Source organism: Ochotona princeps, chromosome 27 (genome assembly GCF_030435755.1).
Source record: "Ochotona princeps isolate mOchPri1 chromosome 27, mOchPri1.hap1, whole genome shotgun sequence".
NCBI lineage: Eukaryota > Metazoa > Chordata > Mammalia > Lagomorpha > Ochotonidae > Ochotona > Ochotona princeps.
The window spans coordinates 2,338,671-2,357,435 of record NC_080858.1 but is presented as its reverse complement, the minus strand read 5'-3'; the positions used below and the strand labels follow the sequence as shown (position 1 = coordinate 2,357,435).

At 47.5% G+C, this 18,765-nt stretch overlaps 1 protein-coding gene across 13 annotated transcripts in view; it reads left to right on the top strand.

The window, feature by feature from the left end:
* CACNA1C (calcium voltage-gated channel subunit alpha1 C) overlaps nucleotides 1–18,765 on the top strand; it is a 656,633-nt gene that overhangs the window by 538,103 nt on the left and 99,765 nt on the right. For 8 of the 13 annotated variants that reach the window (XM_058656024.1, XM_058656022.1, XM_058656023.1 and 5 more), the window contains exons 10-13: nucleotides 2,483–2,573; nucleotides 8,110–8,136; nucleotides 13,704–13,864; nucleotides 14,692–14,917. In XM_058656024.1, coding sequence (XP_058512007.1) covers nucleotides 2,483–2,573; nucleotides 8,110–8,136; nucleotides 13,704–13,864; nucleotides 14,692–14,917 — 505 coding nt within the window. Of the gene's footprint in view, nucleotides 1–107; nucleotides 183–2,482; nucleotides 2,574–8,109; nucleotides 8,137–13,703; nucleotides 13,865–14,691; nucleotides 14,918–18,765 lie in introns of all 13 variants that reach the window. The other 5 variants (XM_058656021.1, XM_058656028.1, XM_058656026.1 and 2 more) reach the window with 1 other exon arrangement.

The window sequence follows — 18,765 nt, the reverse complement described above, 5'->3', positions numbered from 1 at the left end:
TGTGAAAGCTGAGTTCCTTGTTTCTTTCTTTTACCCGTGGCTGACTGCATGTTCTCTATTGATGTCTTGTTCCTGGTTCTTGACACTGACCATCTTGTCTGTGAAAGGAGGCACTCCGGCGGGCTTGCTTGCCCAGAAGAAAGGGAAGTTTGCTTGGTTTAGTCACTCCACAGAGACCCATGGTAATGCTTCCCTGTGCTCTATGTGTGTGAATGTGTGTGCGTTCCTACGAGGCTGGAGGGGAGGGCATTTCTCTTGATGACTTGTCATGTGGTGATTCTGTTTTTGTGAGTCTTACATGTCCCGTTCAGGGCCTATTCCTAGGCATAAATCAGGTGGGTTACTCAGCAACAGCTTTCCTTGAGGAACCCTTTCTTTGAGTAGTACAGTCCAAGATCGGGGGTACTATTAATGCAACTCTATGCCAGTGTGGCCTGTGCCTTGATTTGGAAGATAATGTATCTTCTCCTAATACCCAGGCTTGCCCACACCTGTTTGGTTGTCTTTCTAAACCTAACTCCATCACCATCTAACTGTCCACTGCCTACGTAAGGGACTCTCCATGGGCTCTCTGCCCTTTAAAATAATGCTGGGGAGTTACAAGAACTTTAGGTCAGGGGTAGTTGGAGACAGACACATTGAAAGACCAGAGATTCTTCAGTTTTGTGACTTCTGCCTTAGTTTGGATTGCCCTGGGGCCCTGTTGAGCTCTAAAAGTCTGTTCTCTACTTACCAGTGCTGAATCCAACCCAAAGTCTCACCAGCTCCTTCAAACCTTGGGACACAAAATTCATATAAACACTGTTAAATCCAACACCATTGCTTAACAACTAACTCACTACCCACTATGATGTTCCTGGAAACTGCTTTGATGTTAAGACCCTTGTTCTGACCGAGGGTGTAGCGTGGGGAGTAACAAGGATAGTACAGATAACAGACATTTGCCCCATCTCAGCCCTACCCTAGCACATTGTATAATGTCAGATATCACATCCCTTCTCAAGGCCTCACTGTCCTCTTTTGTTAAGTGAGGGGGACAGACTAGACCTGGGCAATTTTCAAAGTCCATCCAGCTCTCAACTTCTATTAGAATGTCCAGCTGTCTTCTTATCTGACTCTATTGAATGAGAGTCCTAGTTTGGAGAGGTTTTTCATGTTCAGCCATGTAGATAGTAAGTTCTGTGCTTTCTATTTGTAAGCTCTGTGTTCTTGACATGGGTCTCTTCTCACCCACCTGGTTTGTCTTCCCCTAAAAGAAAACTGGGAGAAATCCACATCCACCCACATTATCCATACAACCAGAAGAAGTCTTTTCCTGGGCTGTGGCAGCTGCATAGGGACTTGTCATCTGAAGTCACAACCTCACTAGCTTCACATTCTGTTGTGATCTAGTGATTCCCTCAGTCACATGAAGCATTCTGTTTTGGAAGGAGAGCTGAACCAAGGTGTATGATGTCATGTCCACTTTAAAGAACAAGAGTTGGCAAAACTAAGAAATTTATATCATGAAAGAGTGGTAGAAAATGAAGATTCCTTTGAGTTGAACTTTTCTTTAGGAGAAAAGTCATCATAATAGGAAAACTAGTTGCCACAAAACTGGATTCTAAACCAGAGAATCCCTGACGAAATCTAGTCCAGAGCTGGCCAGAGAAGAGGCAAGAACTAAATCATTTCATTTGCTTCTGTCCCATGTCAACCTGTTGAGATGGGACCATCAGGGTTGCTGGAAGAGCAGAGAGCATCCCTGCAGGTGGTCTTCAAGCCATGTACAGATTTGGTTTGATTTTATGCATTGTGCACTTATCGTCCTGCATTCCTAATGTCCACAATGCTAGTTAGAACCTCAATAGGTGACTTTACTAATGGTTGTTCCCAACAAGCTGTCTAGTTAAGATACAGTCCTAGAGGTGCTTGACCCAGGACCCTGTGTACACGACAGGAGAGGGGACTTCTCCAGATCCACCTGCTGGTCTGTGCATGCAGCAACACAAGTCCGTTCCACACACAAGCCTGAGTATTGGGGATGGAACTCCTTGGAGCTGACAGGTCAGAAGATGCAGGGGAGAAAAAGCCTTCTCAAGGGAGCTCTGTTCTCAGCAGAACAGTGGATGCCAATGGAAATGCTTCTGCAGCTCCTCTGGAACCTTTGGGTTAAAGGGGAGCAGAAGCATTGAATGGTCAATGTTTTCCAGGATGGGCCCTACAAAGTAAAATGGTCACCAAATGTCTTTCCACCATGCCACTAGTTTGCAGTGTGCTTGGCAGCACATCATTCCCCAGACCAGCAGCAGGTGTGACAGTCAAAGAAAGTGAGAACCTGGCCAGGGCTCAAGGCCACAGATGGGCCTGTGGCTTGCCCAGGTTCCTTCCTTCCAAGTTACAGTCAGGCTCAGGACTGTGTGTGCTGTGAACTAACACTATTCTCTTCCTTCTTTTCTCCTCACTCTCCACATCTGGCTCCGCATCCCTTTGCCTCTTGCAGTGAGCATGCCCACAAGTGAGACGGAATCTGTCAACACTGAAAACGTGGCTGGAGGTGACATCGAGGGAGAAAACTGTGGGGCCAGGCTGGCGTGAGTAGGCACGGCGAGTCGGGGGGCTGGGGCATTTCTTGGGAGGTGGGCTGGGAAGCGGGGTCCTTCAGTCTGAATGGGTTGGCTCATCACGAAGTGGAGTAGAAACTAGAGCTAGCAGCAAGAAGCCAGCTACAGTTCAGGTAGTTGAACGGTGTGGGAGAAGAGAACCCGGGTGATAAAGGTGGCCCTGAGGCTGAGTATAGTGTAATCTTAAAATGAGGTCAGTCTTCAGCACAGCACTTGTTCCGATGGCTGGCTCTTGAATTTGGAGCTTCTTTTCCATCATATCAGAGCCATACAGAATGTGAAGAGGGCCTCTAAGGTCTGTTTCTGTCCAGTCCCTCCCTTCTTCACCATGCTACTCCTTGTATTATGATCAATCGATGACTAAGAAATACAGCAAAAACAGGTAAGAAAATACCTTTAGCAATGAAAGCATTTTGGTCCTTGTGTAAAACATTTAGTTATCCTCCTAAATAAGGGGGCACAGAAGTGCCTCAAATGTCACTTTGAATCCATGAAGAATTCACCTGTGCTTAGCTTAGAGTGAGGCCAGTCCCTCCTCTAACCAAAGACCACACTTAGAAGTTCCCATCTTCCTTTTGCTTGTTGAATCCAAATCTCTGGTTTTTGTGAGCTGGCTTTGGGCTAGAGGTGGGCTGAGTGTGGAGGCTCAGGGCGAGTGGCAGTAGGAACAACTCCCACATGAGTTCTCACAACTGCAAGTGTTAAAACATATCATCCCTATGAAACATCTCCTCCCCACAAAATGAAGGGGAGATGGTTTAACTGCTAAAAATAAGCAAACTGCAGGTGTAGCTATCAGGGTTTCAGAAAACAGACTCTGCAAATCACCCTGAACATGAAGCCTGCTACCCTTCAGGGTCCTCTTGGACACATGCTACCTACTTTTCTGGTTGCCCTAAGGTATGACTGTAAACTCATGCTGGTCACAGGCAAGAACTGTCAACAGGAGGCCCTAAGCAGGAACTGCCACCCGGAAATGGAATTTTTTCAGTTGCTTCCCAAAGGGAACCATTGCTTATCTTACCACCCTCTTTCCACCACTCCACCTCTGAAATGACTCAATAACCTGGGCCAACCTCAGCCTTAAGAAGGCGTGCTGTGAGTCAGTCTGCCCAGGGCAAGAGTGGCCATAGCATGGCTGCCTTACCACTGCAGGGGAAGGGGAGGCAAGACTAGGGAACAGACTAGCCCTTGCAGCCTCTGTTTCCAGCACAGGAAACAGCAGGATCACTTACTCTGACAGTGGCACCAGGGAGTCTGCACTGCAGATTTCTCAGCGTTGTTGGGAAGCAATTATTGTCACAATGTTGTTAAAATACGATGCTAATTACATTTTTAAGCAGCAGTCCAAGCCTTCCCCCTCTTCTCTTCTTTTTGGAATCATATAAAACAAGCACTAGAGTGTCTGGAAGTGGGCTCCAGACAGCAACACTGTGGGAGGACATTAGAAAACCTTCGACGTCAATAAGTTCTAGACCTTTTTTCTTGTCTTGCCACTGAGAGCAGGGTTACAGAGTAGACCTTCAAGGACCCCAGGACTCTGGCTTTGGGGCATGGCCCAGGTGGCACACCACGGGGCATGCGGGAGCTAGCAGTAGGAAGTCACTTGAGAGTGTGAGGCTCATCTGCTGAAGAGGGAAGCTGGCAATGCCTAGCCTGTCTGTCATTTCCTTGGAGCATGGATTCCCCAGGCTTCAGAGCCCTGCAGAAATGCTTTCTAGTACCCCAATGCATACTCCACGAATACATCTACTCCGTGCACACAAAATACCCAGTACAGTGCCAGAATTCTAATGTGTTCTTCATAAATCGTGGTCTTTCTTCATCTCCCTGCTCCAAACCGCGATGGGGTAGGGTTGTGAGAGACACAGCATGAGAATAGTCGAAGGGGCGAGACAAGGAGGTGGTCAGAGACCAGCGTGTACAAGTTCAGAGTCTTGTGTAACATGATGAGGGCATAATGAAGACTTCCAGACACTCAAAAGGCCCAGGGAGTGGTAGTCCCTAGTGTGGAGGGAGTGTGCTAGGGTCAGGATATAAATTGGCTCCCATATGAGATTCCAGTGCTTGCAAGGAGAGGTTAGCCAATTGAACCTGGGTCTATCATATGTGGGTTTTTTTTAGAACTTTTTGAAAAGTCTCATGTTCATGGATTTTAAAAGTTTGGAACACCACTATGCATTTATCTTTTGATTCCATTTTCTGCCACCTTTCTGAAGTGCCTTTATGGTTGTCCATTCATCCGTAGAATGTCCAGCCGGGTGCTAGGCAGTGGGGATCCCTGGCCATAGGGAAAATAGCCATGACATCTTTGGAGTTTCCCACTTAATGGGAAGTGACACTCAACTAGTGATTAGGGGATTATGGATTGGGATTAGCGTTAAGGAGGACAAGTAAATGTAACAGGGGAGGGTTGAGTACAGAAGAGGCTGTGGGGCAGGATGGGAAAGAGCTGCTTTGAAGAACTAAAAGAGGAACACATCCTGTGTGGGTGCCATGCTCTAAGGCCCAACCCCTACCCCCAGGGAAGCTGTGGGGCTGGTCTGGCTTTGGTTTCCACATGCTCTCAATGGGAGGGTACGGGCCAGGCTACCACTGAAGGCAGCTCTGTTCCTCTCTCTGAGTCATTGGGCTTCCATGTAAGATTTTATCTGCATCTTGCAGCTTGAGACTGCCTACTAGGGGTCCTCAAGGTGCCCAAGGGTCCCCTTTGGCTCTGAAGAGAATGTGGGCCTCAAGACTGAACAACAGCAGTCATCTCATCCCAGAAGAGCAGAGTTAGGGGTTACAGGAGCACAAAAGCCACTACACTGAGTTTGATTGCTGCCCAGCATGGAGGCTCTGGTGGCAACTGACATCAGCCACACAGTTCAGCAGACTGGGCAGATTCTGAAGCCTGGGGGTGCTCAGGACCAACAGCAAGGATGAGCCAGGGGCACAGGTTCCAGGAGTGCAGGCATTGCAGAGGACCAGGGGATGTGGGAGTCTGTGTGGTGTTGAGGGTTGCCTTGACATGACCATAGACCCCTGCTGGTACCAGCAGGTAAGTGTTGAGTGAGTGTTGGAGTCTAGGAAGGGTGTAATCAGAAGGACCTGGGGAGGTTTGGGAAAGGAGCAAGTGGGTAACAGAAAAGCAGACCCTGGCTGGAGATGAGGGACCACTCAGCACCCAGTGCTGGGCAGTGACAGGTGCAGGATGTGCCCTTCCTGGCAGTCACAGGGTGGCTGGCAATGGAGCTGTGGAGTATAGGGGCTGAGTCAGACAGCTGCCTACGTGGATGTTGACTGCAGTGCCATCTGATTTATGTTAAAGGCAAATTTGGGCCAATTCACAGAAATACTATTTCACACAGCAGGTAGTAATCATATGGTGCTCATTACTCTTAGAGGAAAGCCTGAAAACATAATAGATCCCAAGAAGTTCAAGTATTTGTTAAACAATGACAGATGCAAATTGACTAACTATGCTCTGCTCCCCCCAACAAGAAAGTTGTGGGTTTGTCTCTAATTTCAAATCTCAACAACAGGGGAGAATATCTTGGCCTTCCAGTTTAGTCTTGGAAGCCTGGATGGAGAAAGAATCTTGGGCAGAATGAACTCTGGGTCTAACCCAGTGGGGCTCTTCTGATGGTTTCATATGTTCATCATTAATTTTATCTCCTCTATGTGTTCTGCAGAACCCTCATGGGCACAGGATGAGGAGGGGGCTTCACTAGTCCGAGGGATGCACAAAGCCAAGAACTCCTTGGAGCAAGCTGTGTGTGTCCCACAGGGGCTGGGAGGAACCGGTAGTCTCTCCTGCTCTTGCAGAGACGTTAGAAGTGGGTGAGAGAGGAAGCACATGCATTCAGAGTGGGCTGGGAGTTGAAGCCAAGCACTCCAGCCTGACATCTGGGTGTCTCAAGTGGCAGTGTAGTCCGTGCCAGTCATAAAAAGGCATGTGTGTTTCGAGCCCAGTGAGTCAATGTTGCTGGTCTTCCCATACTAAGGACTTGTCCCAGACATGCCAGATGACAAGCAGGTACCCGCGGCCCCTGAGCATGCTTGAACTAAGGCTACCCTTCCACCGTGACCCTCCTGTAGACTCAGATCCCATTTGTTTCCTGAGAGAATACGCATGCTCATCTTTAGGCACAAGGGAAGCTTTTAAAAATCCACTTTTACTTGTTGGCCACTTGTGAAAGGCACCTTGCGGAGACAGCTGGGAGACAAGGTCCTGAGGGCCTGGTCCGGCTTACAAGGCAGAGACAAAGCTGTCATTCTGGCCTCTGCAGAGCAGCTAGGGGAGCCATGTGACCCAGGAGGAGCCTGGGCAGGATGCAGAAGGCCCCGTGCTCAGCAGGGCCCCAGCAAAGAGGGGAACCCCGTTCCCTATCACCCAATTAAGCAGCAGAGAACCACTCCCCCATAGGCTGTGACTCTAAATAAAAATGCTGCCCCTGGCTCTGGGACCGCCCACATGCTTTGTTTGCAAGTGATTAAACCCTGCAGGCCTGGCAGGCAGTGTTTGGGGGTGGGAAAAGGTTATTAGCTAAGGATTCTTGGCTCTGATCCTCCATGCCCCAGAGATATAATTACCTCACCTGTCACATCTTCTGCTTTAATTTAAAAAAAAAAAAAAAAAAAAAACAAACATGAGGGCTTGGTGTTTGCTGGCTACACAAGCCAGCTTGCTGTATGCTGCCTTGGGACAAGACAGGTTTGTCACAGTTCAGCTGAGCTCCCCAACGTGCCCGTCTTCCTTCCTCTTCCTGCCCACATCTCCCCTTCGCTGTGACTTTCTTCCCCAGCCCTTCCTCCCCATCTTGCTTGGCCTTATGAATGTTGTCACTGCGCAGTGCCAGTGCCTTTATCTGAGCACCAAGTGAAGCCAACACATGCCTTCACATTTTTGCATTCAAATGCTCTTGCTCAGAGCCTCTATGAAGGTTCAGCCTTCTACTTGGAAGGCCCCATGGATGTACATCAGGTTGGCTTCAGGGCCCCCAGCATTCTGGCTTTCTCCTTCAGGCCCGTTTGCAGCTCTAGGGTGGCTACAACTATGACCCCCTCCCCCCATCACCAGATGCTCGTTTTTCTCGTTGTCACTTCCTAAGCCAGCCTTGGTCATGCTTTGGCGGGCAGCAATGGAGACTGCACTGAACCTGCTGGAGTGGTCCCTATCAATTCTGCCATCATGTCCTTTTTATCTTTGAAGAGGTCTTCCCTTGCTCTGTGGCTTTTCCTCAGATGCAGCTCTTCCCAGCTTGACCTCACAGGACTGGCTGGGGAGTCCCTGGGTCATCTGAGGGCATGGTGAGAGGGTTGCCTGTGCCCAAATGATGCCCACTGAGCTGTCCCAGCCCACAGTCATCATGTGCAGATGCACAAATGGTGTGCTTTCTCTGTGAAGTTGTTTGAATGTCCATGGTGTATTCCTGCGGGGGACATTACTTTCAGCTGAGATGTCTGAGATGGAAAAGAGTCTGGGTTCATCCTTTGCTAATGCATCCTTTTTTCTTTTCAGCCACCGGATCTCCAAGTCAAAATTCAGGTGAGTGCTAGCTCATGGCTCCTATTTCCTTCTCATCACCAGTGTCACCCTCAGCCCAGGATGAAACCTGCTAGATCAAATGCAGAGGCAGGGCTGCTCTGCCACAGGGGTCACCGCTTCCTGGGCTTTGAGAACCTGTTGGAGCCTGCCATAGACCAGCCATTCAACCACGCTCTCTCACACTGGGAAGGGTTCCTCCTTCTGCAACCCCCAGTTGTAAATCAGCAAAAATGTGAAGACCTGTTTGCCCGAAACGCTTATTCCTAGTTGCTCTCATTAAGCTCCTTTCAAGTGAGGAGACTGAGCATCAGAGAGGCCAGGAGTCACATGTTTCATGTCCAGCTAAGTTAGAATTCATGCCCAGGAGCCCTGCTGCTGTTCACCACAACAGCTGGTGGCAAGGCTCTGCCTGTTTCTGCACAGCTGTTGTGTCTGAGCACAGAGAACGAGAACATGAGAGTAGTGCCTGTGCATAGAAACACACTTCTGCCAGTGTAGATACTCATGGTTTTCTAAGGGCAAGCATTTGGCAAAGCAGTTAAGATGCTGCTGACGATATCTTGGTCCTATGTTAGAGAGCCTGGTTTCCAATCCCAGCTTCCTGCTAACACCCGGGAAGGCAGCAATGATGGTTCAGATGGTTGGGTCCCTGCTACTCACATGAGAGATCTGGATGGAGCTCCTGGCTTTCATCCTGGCATGGCCCCAGATGTTGGAGTCACCTGAGTAGTGGAGCAGTGGATAGCAGGCATACTTTCTCGCTCTCTGTGACTCTCTCTTTCCGTAACATTTCTAGTAACTGTTAAAACATATCTTAAAGGACTGGATAACTTACATTTAAGCTAATATATTTATAACACTATTATTTCCACACGAAATGAATGTACAAAACTTAATGAATGTTTTACGCTTTGAACTGGGTCTTTGAAATCCAATGCGTATTTGGCTCAGAGAGTACATCTCAGCTTGAACTGGCTGCTTCTTGATGCATAGCAGTCACATGTTGCTTCTGGCTGCTGCATCAGGCCATGCAATTGTAACAGTCCAGAAAAGTCATCTAATTCAGATCCCAGAGATTCCAATTAACGCCAAAGGCTGCCAACAGTTTGAAAATGGCACCAAAATGATCAAATGGAGCTTTTAGGCCAAATTCAGCAGATTAATTGGCTTATTATATTAAGGCCATGGTAGGGATTTTTCTCAATAACCCAGGCCTCTTAAGTAAGGAGTATGTAGTAACTGAGACTCACTACTCAGAATAGGCTATACCCTTTCATGGCACAAGTGATAAATACAGCCATGTGAAAACCAGTGCATTCATCAATGGCCGGTTAGGGTCTGGGCCACACACACACACACACACACACACACACACACACACACAGAGCAGAGCCACGTGGGAGCTAAGATCAGGCAGTGTTCAGTTATGTGTGCTTCCCATTGCCTCCTTTTCTCTTTCAGCCCAGGGCCAACAAGGCCCAATTTATAGTTACCCCATTTAAAAATGACTGTTTATGAAAGAGTTATATCACAGGACTTTCTGAGTTGCTTGTTCTTGACTGCATTAAAGAGAAGACAGAAACTTCCTCCAGCCCCCGGACAGAACCTTGGTGTCAACTGCTTTGTTATCGCTCCCTGTCCAAGATGCTCATGGGTGGGGACTAGCCATGCAAACCCCTGGAGAAACACTGTCCCCAGCCATATCCTCACCCCCAAACCTCTAAAGCCTCATAAATCTCTGTTGTCACCATTGCCACACCAACCAGTCCACTTGGCACTGTTGTGTGTGAGATGGGGCTGCGCTGAGTACCATGAGCCAGAGTGAAGTGTGACATACGCCCTTCTCTCTCATGGACCTGATCATCTGACTAGTCAGGCAAGAACCATGGCAGGAACAGATGACTTTGATCCTGACGTGTGTGGCTACTGCATCAGGCAATCCAAGGGCATGGGAAAGTTTTCCTGATATCTCCAAGTATTCCCATGGCACCTGTGAGTGGCATCTTCTATTGTGACAGCTTGCTTGCTGCTTGGGATCCTTGTCCAGGTTTTCTGCACATAGGGACTCTGCCTGCTGTATGAACTGTGGTCTCTCCAGCACCTGACCCATCGCAGGTGTTGGTTCAGGCTTTGTGAATATGCCACTAAAATGAGTGCTGCAAAAAGTAACTTCAGTTGGGGGTGCCACGTGCTGGAGAGACTAGAAAGCATCTCCTGGGGAAGCTGGGGCTCAAGCTGAGCCTTCAAGCTGGACAGAGCAAAGAAAGCAGCAAGCCCCAGTGCTAGGAGGACCTTCCATGCTAAGCAAGGCCCAGGGCTGGGAGAAAGGAGTGTCCAAGTTCAGAGAAGTGGATTGAACCCATTTGCCTCCCTCCTTCTCTGTGTGCACAGGGATGCTTCTGTTTCTAGAGTAAATGGCTTCTGGTTAGTGAGAAGGGCACATGAATAGAAGGCAAATTTCTCCTCCCTATTTTATCATTTAATTTTTATATCCTCTGTGCACGTGTAAACATACACATAAATTTACACGTTACAATAAACCATTACATTTATTATACAGTAGGAAGTGTTGCCAGGAAACCAGTTGTCAAGCAAAGCTGTATTTTGAAGAGTGGGAGGTGTGTAATTATCTTTAAATACTTTCTCTGGGTAGTAATTACCCCACCCTCACCCCCACCCCTACCCCAGCCTGAAATCCTCGTGACTCCCTAAAGTGCCCTATGTAGGAACAACCTCCCCCTACCTTAACTGTGCTTCGGGGAGCAGTCCCTTCTGGGGTCACTCCCCTGGGATACCCCAGCAGAGCAGGGCCAGAGCCATGTGGCAGGACTGAACTTGTAGCCGTGCACCTGCTGCGCCAGTCTCAGCCTCTAGGGGAAGAGCAATATCAAGTCCTTGGAGTGTAGCTAACTCCAAGGCAGAGCCTACACATGGTGAAAGCCAGCTATGGTGACGGCTTGGGACTCCAGATAGCCATTATCAGAGTGTTTGTAACTACAATGTGGGCTGCTTCATGGCAGATTACAAGTTTGTCCTAAAAAAAAATCATTTTTCAGGAAAAAAATGACCCTGCCAAGTTTCTCTACAACATGAGTGGCGATATTCACAGGAAAACAGCCGAGCAGTCCTCTGTCAAGATAAAACTGTTCAGCTCAGAGGATCACCTCTTGCTATGCAGTACCTGCCACTCTGTCCCACTCCTTTGCCCCTCTCACATCCCCACCCACCCCCATCTTTAATGTCGTTGAGGGTGAGATATCTGGAGGTGATGAACGTTCTCAATGCCTGTAGCCTCCTGATCACCTGGTGCTTCCTCTGGCTAGGGAATTTCCCCCAGGCTGTTGATGCCTGGTATTCACTGGCAATGGCATCCAAACAGCCCGTGACCCTCAGGTCAGGTGAGAACATCACCCAGGTGACCACTTCCTTTCCCTCCCTGCTGTGAGCCCTCCTTGCAGTATGGAGGAAAGAATCCCTTTCTCCATGTACTCCTTCCTCTTCTCAACTTCAGCAAATATTGGGTACCTGAATTTTCTACAGATCCAACAGGAATGCAGGTGAGGCCAAGCTATCCCCAAAGGCAACTTGACAGGTGGCTACAGGGATCCTAGAGTGTGGGATTTTGGAGGGATATCCATTCCGGAAGTAGAAGCGTAAGGCTTGGAAGGACAGAGTATTTAACTCCCACAACTGATCCTGTGTCTGCTTCGAGTGCATTTGTACGGAGATCTGGACTCAGGTGCTTCTGCTGGGATGCAAGGTCTTACTCTGTTTCACTGCGCTGCAGCAGAAGGCTCATGCACATGTACTGCTCCACGCACACACACACACACAGCTGGAACAGTTATCTTAGCAAAGAATCTCTCTCCTTTTAAAAAATACCAGTATCTTTGTGATATAATATGTGCTGGGAAATTTCCCATTCTATTCTTCAATGCCAGAAATGACCCCCTGGATAATTTTTCGCAACCCGCTTGTGGGCTGCAGTTTGATGTTGGAGAATTTGAATGCTTGGACCACATCTTTCCTAACTGGAGAAGTGTATAGACTGGAAAACGTTTTATAGGAAAATACAAAGAGTTCAAGATTTGGCTCTGTTCCTTTCTGCCCCAGCAGTTAGTCCTGTCTACATTTCTTACAATTACGCCTCCTGCCCAATGCAGAGCCAAGCAAATCCCTTCTCACAGCTGCCGCCCAGCCCAGAGCACACTTCTCTTGCTCAACCCTGTATCGGTTGACTATGTCACTCTTCTGGATCCCCTGTGTTGGAAATTTCAGCAACTCCTTCCATACTTCTCCATTTCACCCTATACGTCTGGTTGGCTCAGGGTCCCACAGATTCTGGCTCCAAAAATTGCTCTGCTTATCCTAAAGTACTCCCCATCACTGTTCTACTTGTGCTGCTGTTCCTACCAGAGCAGTGTTTCTGTTGGGTGTTTCGATGTTCTGTAATCAAACCCTGTCAGGTCCTTCCAGCTGCCACTGTCCTCAGCACAGCCTTGTGCTGGCTTCCTCCTGCACGTCCCTCTACTTCTCCATATAGCATGTGCTTGTTAAATGTGTGGTCTGCTGCTTTTCCAAATCTAACTATGTTTTCTCTTTATAAAGAGTGTGGAATTCAGGATGAGTCCTACGATCTTTTGCCATCAAATGATAAAATGGGGCAAGTTTCATGGTTTGTAGCCCTAATCTTACATTACAACACCCTGAGGATTTTTTAAATGGCCCAGTTCCCAAAGAATTGGGTTCCATTGCTTAATGTTGAGGTGCAGATACTGGGAGGATTTCTTTTGCGGGGAGATGGCTTAAGGTTTCCAAAGGAAAGGTTTGAACGCTGACCAAGGTGCTGATAGTCCATGACTGGGAATACTTGGTGGACCTTGGATGAGCTGCAGTCCTTTGAAAAGGTGCACATGTGTGTGTGTTTGAACAAAGGTTATAAACTTCCAGGTTCTCAAAAGAGTCTGTAACCCATGCAAGCCAGGTATCTTTGTCCCCTATTGTCCTTTGCTCTGGAGGCAGCATGCAGTACGGGCCAGAGACAGGAGCAGGGAGACCATATCTGCTTCTGCCACTCCAATATTAGTCAAGGAATCTCTCCTCCATGGCCTTTGGTTATCTTCACTGCCACACCAGGAAAACACCTCCTTTGCAGAATCATTAAAGAGCCAGGGAGACATCTTGGGAAGAACCTAATACGGGTGCTGGGCAAATGTCCGATTTATGACAAACACTACTGGTCCTATCCTTACTACTGCTACTCATGGTACTCAGGGTGCTTCCAGCAGTGCCGTTGCAGAAGATATTTCCACGGATGAGCACCTTCAGCTCCAGGCAGATGTGTTTGATGGCATTTTATCAGTACTGATCACAATCCTGTGAGGTTGATCACATTTCCATTGCACAGATGGCAGAACTGAGGACTGGAAAAGGCTCACTAATGGCTCAGTAGGGCAACCTTGTTAACTGGAAAAAAAGTGTGTCCCCTTGGCACCAGGCTGTGCCACTGTGGCATGGCCAGGTGGGAAGAATATGATTGTACAGCCATTCCCACCTTTCCTTTGCAGCCGCTACTGGCGCCGGTGGAATCGGTTCTGCAGGAGAAAGTGCCGTGCTGCTGTCAAGTCAAATGTCTTCTACTGGCTTGTAATCTTCCTGGTCTTCCTCAACACACTCACCATCGCATCTGAGCACTACAACCAGCCCCACTGGCTCACAGAAGTCCAAGGTAAGTGACATTCCTAGCTCTGCCCCATTACTCTTGCTAGCAGCTCCGAGTCCCAGGGAGGGGCCCTATCCTAGACAGCCGGGTGACAGAGAAGCAACCCGTGGCTTTGGCTCTGGGCAGGGGTCACGCTGGAGTCTCTGAGGACCTGGCGGCTCACAAGCCCTGCAGGAGAATGCCCAGTCTCAGTGGGAACAGACGTGGCTCACCTGAGTGGGCTCACACCATCTGCCTGTCCTCAAACTCACTGTGGGGGCCAGGTGGTGACAAGGACATGAGCAACAGCTTGTTTGGCTAGCTCAGATCCTCAGCTGCCAACTTCCCAGCCTCAGGCATTAGGCAGGGGTAAAATGTGCAAAAGGGCAGAAGGTGTAAAACACAGATCTGAGCCCGAGGACTTGTCCTCTCAGGCAGTGGGGAGGATGCCCTTGGCCTTCCCTTCTAGGAAGCCATGCAGCCCTGCAGGCTGGGGACTGCCCTCCAGAGCCCTGGGAGGCAGATGGCCTCAGGGAGCAGAGGGCAGGCTCAGACAGGTTGAGCCTGGCATGTCAGTGGCCTTCTTTGCCTCTCGTTTCTTGGGCTGGGCACCAAGGAAAGAGAGTGCATACAGAGCCTTCAGGACATAGCAGCTTCCCAGCACACACCATGCTTTCCTGATGGCTCCCTCTCTCTCCAGCTTGGCTCCACTTGCCCTGCTCTGATGGGAAGCTGGGGGAGGAGTGGATGCCTTGTAGATAGGGGTTCTGTTCTCATGGTGACGGGAATGACCACTTTGTTGCTTCTCCTGCCCCATCCCCGCTTGGTTCTTTCTGCTTTGGGGGACTCCCCAGACACAGCCAATAAGGCCCTACTGGCCATGTTCACTGCCGAGATGCTACTGAAGATGTACAGCCTGGGCCTGCAGGCCTATTTCGTGTCCCTCTTCAACCGCTTTGATTGCTTCATTGTGTGTGGAGGCATCCTAGAGACCATCCTGGTGGAGACCAAGGTCATGTCCCCGTTGGGCATCTCTGTGTTGAGATGTGTGCGGCTCCTGAGGATATTCAAGATCACAAGGTATGTGGCCCCTCCTTGCCCTGTGGAGATAAGATCTGGGAGAAGTCCTGCAAGGGAAGGGAGGAAGAGGAAAGGCAGCAGTTTCTGGAAGGTTCAGGCTTCTGTTCATTTGGAACAAAGGGAAATTGATAGTTTGGAAAATCCACTGGCTGCGAGTATCAGAGTTTGGTGTAAACAAAGCAGGAATTTCTTCTGCCACACGAGAGAACTCTAGAGACAGGCAGTCAAAGTGGTTTTAAGAATGTACCTGAGACTGAGTGTACTTCTGCCCTTTGCTTCAAGAGCCTTGGTGGTGATCCTATGTGATGGTCACCAAGCAGCAGAAAAGAAAAAGAGCTCAGGGGGTGACCCATCCCAACTGAATTAGCCTCTTTATTCCCAGAATCTCTCCTAGTCACACCCACTAGCCCTCCATCAAAACCAAACCAAAACACAGAAAGTAACACATCATGATGGGGTGTTTAGAGATTGGAACCCTTGTGTTGCTGCTGGTGAAAATACAACATGTGCTACAACCTCACTGCAACCATGGAAAATGGTAGAGCTGTCGCCACAAAAATCATGACGGGAGTTACCAATGGTTATGATGCTGCTTGAGATGCTCATGTCCAATACCAGAGTGCCTGGATTTGGGTACTAGCTGTTCTCCTGCTAGCTTCCTTCTAAGGCACAGCCCAAGAGGCAGCAGGTGATGGCTCAAATAGTTGGATTCCTGCAGATCTGGGCTGGGTTGAAGTCGTGAACTGGGAACTCCACCCATGTCTCCCAGATGGTTGACAGGAATCAATTTGTTAAAGATTTATTTTTTAATTTATTTTTATTGGAAAGTCAGATTTACAGAGAGTGAGAAACAAAGATCCTCTATCTGCTGGCTTACTCCCCAAGTGGTTGCAATGGCTGATCCGAAGCCAAGAACTAGGATCGTCTTCCAGTTCTCCCACACAGAAGCAAGGTCCCAAGAACTTGGGCCATTCTCCACTGCTTTCCCAGGTCACAAGCAGGGAGCTGGAAGGGAAATGGATCAGCCAAGACACAAACTGGCCATACATACAGGACACAAATCCTGGCATGTACAAATGAGAACTTTAGCCACTAGGCTACTATGCTGGGCCTTGGAAACCAATTTTTAAGTAGTGCAACCTAAAATAGAGTTCTAAATAATTTCGTGTTAGAGTTTAAAAATTTTTAAATTAATTTATTATTCCATGATACAGCTCTGTAGACTCGAGGATTTTACTTCCAACCTCCCAAAATCACAGCCTCTCCACTAATTTGTCCCATGTCTCTAAAATAGCATAGTCCTTCACCATCAGTCATAAGTCCATCATTCTGCTGTGTAAGTGTATCCTGACATTGTTGGTATGACATTCCAGAAAGTACCACATCCTATTGTCAAGAAACATTCAAAAATTTCATTGGGAGTCCATCTTTGATTTAGTAGTGGAGATACACAATGCACTGTATGTCCACATTTGTATGTGGTGGTCTCTACTGCAAAAGGAAAAATGTCATGTTCTCTCTGATACAAGGCAAGCTTTCTGCAAAATACAAGATCAACAGCCATTTCAACACTGTTTTTGCAATATCTCAGGGGGTTGATATTTTTGTTTTTATTTTCATTCATTAAAAAATTTGTTTTTCTGATTTCTTCACTGACTCATGGATTATGCAATAGCATCATTTGCTTCACGAATGTCTTTGATATTTCTTTTTCGTTTCTTCAGCAACACGTTGATCATTCAGTAGCGTGTTATTTAACTTCATGCTGTGAATTTTCTATTTTTCTCTGTTGTTGATTTTGTTTTATGGCTTTTCACTTACAGAAAGGTATAGTAGTTGTGTAGTAGAGACTATCACATACAGATACAATTTTTAAAATATTTATTTTTGGGGGATATGGGATGGGTGGGAGGCTGGATGGGGCTTTTCCCTTTGTTTCTCCCCTGACCCCAGATACAGGGAAAAATGATAATATTAGTGTGGAAACAATGGTATTACCCATTTTCACCCTGTAGCCCTTGACCCTTTGTACCCTAATAAACTAAGTAAGTTAAAAAAAAAAAACAATAAACACAACTTTAAAATATATATTTATTTTTATTGGAAAGGCTGATTTACAAAGAAAAGGAGAGACAGAAAATTCTTCCATCCCCTGGTTCACTCCTCAAGTGGCCACAACAGCCCAAGCTGAGCCGATCTGAAGCCAGGAACCAGGAGATTCTTCCAGGTCTCCCACATGGGTGCAGGGTCCCAAGACTTAGGGCCATCCTCTAATGCTTTCCCAGGCCACAAGCAGAGAACTGGAAGGGAAACAGAGCAGCCAGGACATGATCTAGCACACATATGGGATCATGGCACATGCAAGATGAGAATTTTAGCTACTGAGCCGTTGCACCAGGCCCACTTTTTTTCTTTTAAAATTGAGCAATTTTTAAACAATTTTGCCTCATTCACTTTATATGTAGACACTATCTATACATGTACACACACGTATATTTTTATATATACCATTTTATTAAGAACAGGAATATCAATATCACAAGGTTATATTCCTGACATGCTCATGATGTGTAAGAAAGTATATATTATCACATCCATGGTATGACTCAGTAAAACAATATTTATGACTATAATAAATGACATGACATCCTGACAATTTCCCTATGCTAATATATTAACTTTCACAAATAAGTGAAAACCTGTGATATTTGTCTCCCTGGGTCTTACTTTTTAAAAACTTGCTCTATTTATTTATTTGAGAGGCAGAGTTAGAGAGAGAGGGAGACACAGAGAGAGAGAGAGATTCAAAGGTCTTCCATCTGCTGGTTCACTTTTCTTGTGGCTGCAATAGCTAGGGCTGAGCCAAACTGAAGCTAGGAGCCAGAAGCTTCATCCAGGGCTCCCACATGGGTGCAGTGGCTCAAGCTCGTGGGTCATCCTCCACTGCTTTCTCAGGCATGTTAGTGGGGAGCTGAATCTGAAATGTGGATCAGCTGAGACTTGAACTGGTGCCTGTGTGGGAACCAGCACTGTAGGCAGATGCTTAACCCACTTACCACAGTGTTGGCCACTGGGTCTAGCTTATTTCACTTGGAATAATCTCTAGTTCCATCCCTTTTGTTGCAGATATCATTATCTCATTGTTTTTCTGGCTGAATAATATTCTATCCTGGATCTATAACACAATTAAAAATAAAGATGGTGCCTCTGTGACACCTTCAGTCTTAGTCCATTACATTCTCAACTACTTTTATGAGTCCATGAGGAAGGCATGGACATCCGACCCATGCACACTGGCTGGAGAGAGCAAAAATGAGAGAAATGAACTGGCAGCATGCATGTGTTTTATGTACGTGTTGTTCTTGCAGCATATCCTCTGTGTGTGACTCTCTTCCATCCTGTGTGTCTCCTGAGAATGCAAGCCCTGGAGCCCAGCACTGGCCTGCCAGTTGAGGGCTACCATGTGTTCACTGCTCAATGGATACAGTCCTGTGGCAGGGATGGGAAGGAATCAGGCACACAGAACCCCAGCTCTCTGTAAGAACAGAAGTCTGTGTATGTGGGTAACATCTTTACCATTTGAGTGAATTGTCTAGAACGGCAGGTCTTCCAGCTATGTGGAGGGGTGGGTGATTTCTCCCACCTTGAGATTTTCCGAGTCCCTAAATGTTGCTAAAACATCACATCTTTGTTGGCCCTGTCTGATCCATCATTCTGGGAGAAGGAAGCAGAGCTTCTGATAAGCTAAGACTGGCTGTGATCCTGGTTTCCTGATCACATTCACTGTTTCATGCAGTTTGCTAACATCACAAGATCCCTCCAGAAATGCTCTTCCCCCTCCCATCAGA